Source organism: Centruroides vittatus, unplaced genomic scaffold, assembly GCF_030686945.1.
Source record: "Centruroides vittatus isolate TY-2023 unplaced genomic scaffold, ASM3068694v2 contig_1033, whole genome shotgun sequence".
NCBI lineage: Eukaryota > Metazoa > Arthropoda > Arachnida > Scorpiones > Buthidae > Centruroides > Centruroides vittatus.
Window position 1 is genome coordinate 2,049,412 of NW_027120671.1, and position 9,417 is coordinate 2,058,828.

Consider the following 9,417-nt stretch of genomic DNA (forward strand, 5'->3'; position numbering starts at 1 on the left):
TATCAATTGACATCCTCATCGTTTTAAAGCTCATAAATTTAAAAAAAAAACAAAACAACAATGCTTTTTTTTTACATTTAAACTCCTGTATTCCTAGCTGTACTGTAAGCCGGGTCTTATATAAGATTAAGAATTGTAAAAGGTTGTATATTAAAAATAAAAATAATGATTTTCAAAGACTTTTAACTCGTAAAGATAAGAGATTAAGTGGAGAATGAAGGAGTAATCCTTAAATGTATTGAGAGTGTGCGTGCGTGCGTGCGTGTGTTGTCATAGTAGCATAAGGTCTGGTTACTGTATCATCGACTTATGATCTTTCCTGGTCAAAAGACCTCCTATAGTGTACATATCGAGCAAACACTATTTTTTAATTAATTGTTAAAAGGTTCATTTTTTGGATAGCAGCTTGCTTCGTTGGAAAGTTTCTCACTGATGTCAATACCTAACCACGCAAGCGTGGAGGGACTGCGGGTTATGACGTCACAGATGGAATTGAGGGTGAGCATAAAAGTGATCCTTTGTCTGTTAACGGCGATTCCATGTCCAAGTATCGTGTTTTAGCTTAAAGGTTCTTTTTATCAACTTCATACAAGATAATGGTAAGATGCAAAAACTGTAATTAATAACACGATTCTAGTGTTGTATCTCTGTAAAAATCAAGTGAATATTTATGTATTTATGTAGATATATATATATTTTTTTTTTCTTAAATCTTATACGATAATAAATCGAGATGTATTTTTCTTCGTTAAGTTAAGTTAGCGCACTTATTAATTATAAAATTATTTTAACATGTAAAAGGTTGTGTATAGTTAGCTAAAATCGATTATGAATGGGGAAAACTGGATCGATAAGTATGGCTGATCTTCATCGCTGTAGTCGTTATCAATTTTTATAAATAAAATATTTGTCTACCCATTATTTTTTCACTCATAAAATAATCGTTTGAAGTGCTAACATAGTTTCCACGCCATTTATTTCACTAGATTTAAACAAAACGAAGCGAAAAAATGCTGCTTTCCTGCAGTACAGAACGTGGAGATTCTTAATATAAGAACTATACTGAAAACTTTAAAAAATTTTTGTAAATAGAACAGATAAAACCTCCATTATATAATAAATTTAATGCTATTTTTGTCAAGTATCAAAGCTATAAATGGAAGAAAAAAAAAAACAATCGGAAAATTTATAATAAGAGCATTCATTTCTCGTTTTGTAAATACTGCAATGACAGCAGAAAGCATTTTCGTGCATTAATAATTAAATTATAAATTTAAAAATAATAATAATAATACCGCAAACACTAAAACACACTCATCAATTATTAAATGTGAGAAAACTTGCATAATATCTTGTTTAAGCGATAGATAAAAATTGATTTATGTCGTGCCGTTGTTTAATTTAAAAAAAAGACACCACAAAAATTCACTAGAGTTAAGAATTTGGTAGTCAAAAACGTACAATAACATAACATGCAAATGTCAAATTGTCGTCGTCATAGCAACATTCGAATTTGCTTATTAATTGGCCTTGGGATATTTCCTATATTATACCCGTTATGTAGTATATATAAATCAATATTTAATGCTAACATTTTTTTTAAAATATATTAATAATAATTTACGAATAAATATTTTATATTTTTTAGGCCAGAAAAGGAAAATTTACATCGTTTGTAGATCACCAGTTACTACTATTTACAATATATGTTTTGATAGGAAATACTGTTTGTCTATCTTTGGATAGTTTACACGAAAGTCGAAACCCTGAAGATGAAAATTTTAAAATGGCTTTAGATAGCATTCATCATCGGAGGAACATGGCCGAGAAGAGAAGATATCATTTTGATAGCCGTTTCACCAAGAAAGATCCTCAATTAGAACAAAACGATGACGAGTACGTTAATAAAAATTATCGACCATTAAATTCTATTTATTCTCCAGCTTTATCGAGAAATATTCAGAGATTTCTGTCGGAGATTGATGATGATGATAACATAAAAAAGAAACGAGACAGAAACGACAAGTACGAAATTAGGGAAGAAGAAGAATTGAAACCTGACGTAACCACGTATGATGGAAGGAGGAAGAAGTCCCACAAGAGACAATTCGTCACGGGTAAATTTTATTGTTAAATTTATATTTTTAATGGATAATATTCGTGTAGAAAATATATCATGATTTTTTTGCTGGTTATACTACTATTAATAGTTAAAGAATACTTTATTAAACTCAGTGGCACGTTATCCTATGGGGAAAAAAGGGCAATTGCTTGGGGCCCTCGTTAACTGGGGGCCCCAAACCAGCCTTTTATAAGAAAATATTTTCCTCAAATCATTTCCCCGAAGAAAAATGTCCGAAACCAACACCGTACTGTACACGAGGCCCCTAATTTAAATTTTATACTTTTTAAGATAAGAATATTTTGCTTATATTAAAGAAATAAAAAATTAGATTATTAAAGTAAATGATATTAAGTAAAATTCATTAAAATAATGGCTTAAAAAATCATTAAGGTTAAAGAGAAATTTTTAAATGACCTATTAAATAACGCGATGAAGAATTTTCAGTAGATAGAAATGATTAATGATGAGTTTTTGCTAGAGAAATAATAAAAATAGGAATTTTTCTCATTGATATGATTGATATTATCAAATTATTCATAAATTTAATCGTGTTCTAATTTTAAAAAATAGATATTTATTTCGTAAAGCTACAAATTTCAATATTATTACTTTTATTAATTCGTTATTATTGTTACTGGATGTATTTAGATATGGAAGGACCCTCGAGAATTTTCGCTCATAAATCCTCTCCTATTACTAATAACATGGAAGAAAGTACGGAATATCCGATAAGTAACGAATCAAAACACCCAGAGGGTAAACATTCGACGATAGGCACGAGAAGAAGGAAAAAAAGTAAATCGGATCTCTTCAATTATGCTCGAGGCATTGAACATTATAGTCACTTCTGGGATCCTGAAAGAGGTCGAGAAAAGTTCCAAAGAAAGCGGAATTTTCGTTACAACAATAGGGAAAATACTTGGAATTTTACCAAGAGAGGTCGATTCGAAAAAAGAAGAATGCATTCGGGTAAATCAGAGCTTTCCGGTCACACGAATGTCAAGAGATCGAAAGATAACAAGGAGCAGATCTTAGGGGAATTAAAAGAGATATTCAAAGACGAAAACGAAGATAAAAAAGACATTAAAAAAAGGGAGGATAAGGATTCTGGAAACGATATCTCGGAAACGAAATTAGATAACAGTAGCGATACTCAGGGACAAGGAAAAGTAATAGAAAACCGAGAAGATTCCGTTAGTTCTATTATTGAAAAAAATGTCAAAGCGGATAAAGAAGCTGGAGATAAATTCAATCAGTGGTTAAGAGACGAGTACTTCAAAACAATGGCCATGACCATGGCAAGTACAAAGAAGAAAAGGAGTGGGTGGGCTCCTATTGTAGCTGGCGATTTCGATGATTTTTCCACACCTGGAGTACCCTCGAATGAAGATGTCGACGATGAGAAATCTCAGAAGTTTCAAGCGATCGATGACAGATTGAAAACAATTGAAAGCGCTATCTTATCTGATGCACTTCAACTAATTCGAGAAGGAGCCGAAGAAAGGATCGGATCTGAAGAATACGGACAGAAAATATTAGATAAATTATACGCGGCCGATGATGTTCAAAAGTTAAGAGAGGCTTTGGATCATTTACAAGGTTCGATGAATAAGATTAAGCATTACGACGACGACGAAGAAGAAGAGGAAGAAGATGATAGTTTAGAAAGTAATAACAGTTACGAATCCGACAGCATTAAAAACTGGCCAAGTGTTTTACCTAGAAAAAGAGGTATGTTTAACAGTGTTTGTACTAATATTTTATTTATAAACTTACAATTTTGTTAAATCAAATCAAAGCAATTTAAATCATCGAATATCATGTTAGAATTTTTGAAAACAGAGAATACGTTTTCTAATGTCTAAACGAATTAAACTTTCGACAAGTGATACATGTCCTACAAGAATAGAAAAATCAATACAAGTCTCTGTTCGACAAATTGGTGGTTTAAGTTGTTTATCAGATATCGAGATAGTCTCTAAAAGGTTTGAAATGCCATGGTTCAAGACGACATTTCGGTTTCCACCATCTCTTCATTATTATTGTTGTTTTTTATAACTTTGATGTATTTCTTTTTATCAAAATCGAAAGATAAAACCATTTAACAAAATTATGATAGTTTCGTTTAAACATTTATTAATATTTTATACAAAAAAAAATTTATTTTAATATTCAGACTTTTTACTTTATTTTTCTAGAAGAGGATCTCGCAAAAGCTTTAAGAGTGATGGCTCCTTACCAAGCTAAAAGACAATATTCTTTGTCAAACGGTAAATAAAACATTTAATTACATTTTGAGTATCTTAGAGAAAAAGAAATCGTATGATATAAATTTTGTATGAAACGATAGCTGTTTTCGACGATAAGTCTTTCGATCAATACACTTCAATCTTCTATGACATGTCTGACTTCTTCCGAACTTAACTCGCCTACACATTTACTGCGTGGGTAGAAAATGCTATTTAGATCGTCCTACTTCACTACATTTCAATATAAATTTTCGACATATACTTGAAAACATTGTATAATAAAGTCAGAAGAGAATTCTAGTTCATAAAACAATGTATATATGTATTTTTATACGATAGTTTACTTCCTTACTAAAATTTATCGGGGTCTTTGTATCGAATGATACTATATTGTTATGTTTATTACATTTTACAGGTATAGATTCATATTTGCCAAGGATATCAATGCGTAGTCTACCTTCATTCACTCCAGATGAGAATAATTCAGGGCAGTTAGTTTCGGTGTTCTCTCCAGAGACTATCTATAATGGCGAAGTGGATGAGGATGAAATAATGGATGCTGCAGGTTTGTTCTTAATGTAAAAGCAAACATGAGTTAACTCGTCTGATAATTTCTTGTTTATAAACTTTATATTTATATAATTACTAGAGGAGTGTCCTGCTCTAGACCTTCTCTCGAGTGACTGTTCGATTTTGGGAGATATCGTACCGGGCGGGCCATTAAAACGCCTTGTTTTAGAAGCATGTAACTGGCACGAAGTATGTTACACCTGTGTAAGTATACGAATGATTATTATTTTTTTAATTATGTTTATTTAATTTTCAGTTAATTAAGATAGATATTTAATTATTTAGGGAGTTAGTTTTGGTATGAGCGCCGACGATTGTGATATTGGTTTCGTAGAAGAGAGTAAAACTATTTGCCAAGACGACATTCCATGCCAAACTAAAGCTAAGATGATGATGTTGCCACTTCGCCAGAGAAGAATTTTCTTTAAAAGAAGCGTACCTGCTGTATGCCATCGTGATCCTTGCGTTGAAAGATTTCTGAAGCACGGTTGAAAATTCCCCCTCTTCAGAACGTAGTCACAAAGCATCTCTTTAATATGTTCTGTTTAAATGTGGACATTCTATACTGTATTTGTAGCATTGTTGTGTTTTGTTGAGACCATTCATTTTAATAGTCATGCCAGAAAGAAAAAAAAAAATATTAAATAAATAACACATGGCTGATGTTGTATAAGTGTAGTTTAGGCAATACAGTAGATCAATTGAGGTTTAAATAAAATAATCTTAAAAAATACAAAGATGTAAGAATATGGAACTAAGGCTACCATATTCTTTAAAAAAGGGACACAAGTGCAATATAAAATAAAGAAAAAATATATTAAAGTAATAATGTGTTCATTAAAAAAAATTGTAAGTATGTATATGAGATCAATCTGTATATGTCTAAACGCACGTAAAAAAGTTATTATTATTATATAACCACTATAAAAAAAATGCCATGAATGACTGAATGCCATTGTGTGACGAACGTTTTGACAGAAATAAAGATCGGAAGTCTTATATTTCATAGACATTGAATTTATTAATTATATTTTTTAAATATTACAAATATTGTTAATAAATATAAGCATCTACTACTACTATTATTATTTTGAATAAAACATTAAAAAAAAAAAAACATTTTCATATTTAGATGTGTGTAAACACTGGAAAACCTTCGATCGATAACTTTGCGGATAAAGAAATGCTATTTTTCAGAACGATGATCAAAAAAATTCAATATTTTATATAAGAAATTTAATATAACTTTATTTTTATTTTTATTTCTTTTTTATATTATTTTAAATAATTTTTTTTTTTGGAAATAAAAATATATTTTATTATAAATATCAATTTTACACTACCTGGAATTGTCAACAATAGATAAAAGTATACTGCAATTTATCACGTGTAAACATAGTGTTATGTATAAATTCATCTTCCAACTTATCTTTATTATGCATAAAAGATGACCACCCAATCGATATTGACAGCTTATCGAAATATACCCAACAGAAAATCACGTTTTCTTCCTCTTATCTACTTTAAAGCCCATTTTTATCTCTCATTTCCATACTTAAGAGGTTTAACTTTATGTTTAAAGTATTTAACCCGGCCATTTAAACTATCGACTTGCAAAAAAACCCAAATTATTATAATGCAAATTTAGTCGAATTTATCTAAATTATGTAAAAATATTAATATTTAAAATTATAATTTCTTTAAATAATAAAATATTTAGAAAGTTTTCAGAATGTATGCAGTACAGCAAGCTTTTAATAACTTCTATTTCTTAATTATTATTATTATTATTATTATATTAATTAAAGCGAATAATTTAGATACGTTCGTCGTTAAATATTGCTTAAATTACTTTAATTAAATCGGTGTTTTTAGCTTCGTATCGATCCATTTTTAGTTTTAATTCTCTTCACAATTATGAATACTCCATATTAATGTATTTAGTTAGCATTATATTAAACTGAAAACAGCTTGACCTTTAAAGAAACTCTTCTGTATTTATAATAATTGAGGCCTACTATAAATACACATATATATATATACGTTTTTCTACACAGAAATGAGATCAAATAAAATTAAACATATCAAATATCAATATTTAAATAATAAAAAAAAGTCAAATTTACATAAATTCGTATTATTATTAAAGTAGAATACTCCACTCATTATAAAGATTAATTAGAACATTGGCTCGTTATTAGTGAGTTGTTGTTATTATTATTAATACTCCATATTAACATTAGAAATTTAAGAGGAAATGCATTAAGGTAATAAATTACTTTTATATCGCCTACAACGTTCCTATAAACATCGAAAAGGCTTTTATTAAGCCAAATCTACAATGTTAAAACCTATCAATAATACAAATTAATATCTAAAATATCCAACTTTAATGGGAAAAGTAAGTAAAATCTATTAGAAAAAAAAAACTTTTATATTTTTAATTTTTTATTTCAACATCCAATTGTAATTTATCGAAGTAATCAAGAAAGAAGAGAAATTAAGCTTGAACTTTATTGTATTTTTTTTTTAATAATAAAGAATGGCTCAGGTCTACCGTGATAACATTTTATTGAGCCACTTGAGATTTACTTTATATATAAAATAGAGAGAAAATTATATAAAAAAAAGTATTTTAGATAAAATTAGAATTCTTCTATACGTTATTGAATATTTCTTTAAAGAAGGAATTATATAAAAGAAATTCTAGGTGATCATCAATATTCAATATTTCTATATTTAGGTCAATTTCTATGTGTTGAAGTATCTTTAAATCATTCATAAAACTATAAAAACCGAGTGGAATTTTAATTAAAAAAAAACTATATATAAAAATTATATTATTTAAATGATTTTAAGAATAAAATTAATTAATTTTTTTGTTTATTTTGACGTTAATAAATGACAACAAAGATTTAAATTTTGATTTACTTTTTTTTAAAAATCGGTTTTTATAAAAGTAATTAATTAATAATAAAAGTTAATAAATATAAATTTAATTAAGTTTTATTTATTTTTTAATAACAATTAAGAAGTATGCGTACTAAAAATGTTAATATTAATAATGTTATAATTCAATTATGACGTCATATATGATATAAGAATAAATTATAATTATAATATATAACAATGTTATTTATATAAATCGAAATCAACACGTTATATACGTTTACATAAATTTTAATTTGTTTAATTAAGTATTAAATTACACGTAGTTCATTGACTTAATAATGAATATTAATATTTCGAAATGGTATTAATTTTCTAATTTTACAGCTTCCATTATTAAAATATTATAAAAATAATATTTTTAAAGGCATTTTAAATCAGAGAAATAATAATAAAAAACAAGGGGAAGATTTATATTGACATTATATACTTATTTTTATGGTAGATAATGGAATTTTTTTTTTTTATATTTATTATCTGCACAAATATACCGTAAAGGTCAAAAGAAAAAGAATTTATAGATTTCTTTCTGATAATTTAAGTTGTAAGGGATACGTATATTGTTATGTTTATTTCGATCTGAAAGAAATAGAGTAAGAAGTATTAAAGGAATCAATTGTGTATTGAATTTTTTTATACTTGTATTTCTTTATTTATTCTTTCGTATCTCTTGTGATTGAAGTATGAAATGTTGACAATGATTGCAAACTAAAAATAATCTTCTATAAATATTACAGCGTGAACTATGAGCAAATGTATGTTGCATTTTATGCCCTAACCTTTTTTTCTGTGGTTTTATGGCATTTACTGTTGGATATCAAGATGATTTACTGATTTATATGAGTAAAATATATATGTTTGTTTGTATTTTTACGAATAAGGGGGAGCTTGGCGATAAATAAATATATCAATAAATTTTTAATTAATTATTTAATTTTTAATTTTTTTTTCCAGTAATTTGATGACCTGTGGTGGTAGGTGTAAGGTTACATATCTTAAACACTTTTACGGTTATAATTTCTGGAAGTTTTTAATCGATTCTGGGCGAGTGCTCTGTTTACTCCCTCTACGGATGTCCATGAGTAAGTATATTCTTCGTCTCCTTAATTTGGGATTCTGAAGAAGTAAAATTATAAAATTAGAAATGATATATATATATATATATATATATATATATATATATATTTTTTATTAGAATTTTAAAATATAATGAAGACTCGGTCGTGATTAATTGTTTAAAGATCCTGAAATTTATAAAATTATTATTATAAATGGTTACTTAACTTTGTTTTCTCACTTATAACAAAAGATTTATTTGCTATTTTCTAAGAAAGATATTGATATTCAACACGATAATAGGCTAAATTTAACACAGAGAGATTTAACTAGTTTCAAAACTGTTACTACTATCAATATATAGATTAAAAATTCTAATCATATATTTTGCAAGTAACTATGAATAAATATTTTCAAATAAAAATATGTTAGACTAACACATAAAAAGAGTTAATGTTACTTATGGTT

At 27.5% G+C, this 9,417-nt stretch overlaps 1 protein-coding gene across 1 annotated transcript; it reads left to right on the forward strand.

Annotated features, from left to right (window-relative positions):
• The first annotated feature begins 462 nt into the window (after positions 1–462).
• On the forward strand, positions 463–5,954 carry LOC136968665 (uncharacterized). Its single transcript, XM_067262667.1, has 7 exons — positions 463–599; positions 1,649–2,117; positions 2,774–3,856; positions 4,324–4,395; positions 4,790–4,939; positions 5,024–5,148; positions 5,230–5,954. Exons 1-7 carry the CDS (start codon positions 597–599, stop codon positions 5,434–5,436), a joined length of 2,109 nt encoding a protein of 702 aa, XP_067118768.1. The 5' UTR covers positions 463–596; the 3' UTR covers positions 5,437–5,954.
• Positions 5,955–9,417: the final 3,463 nt, after the last annotated feature.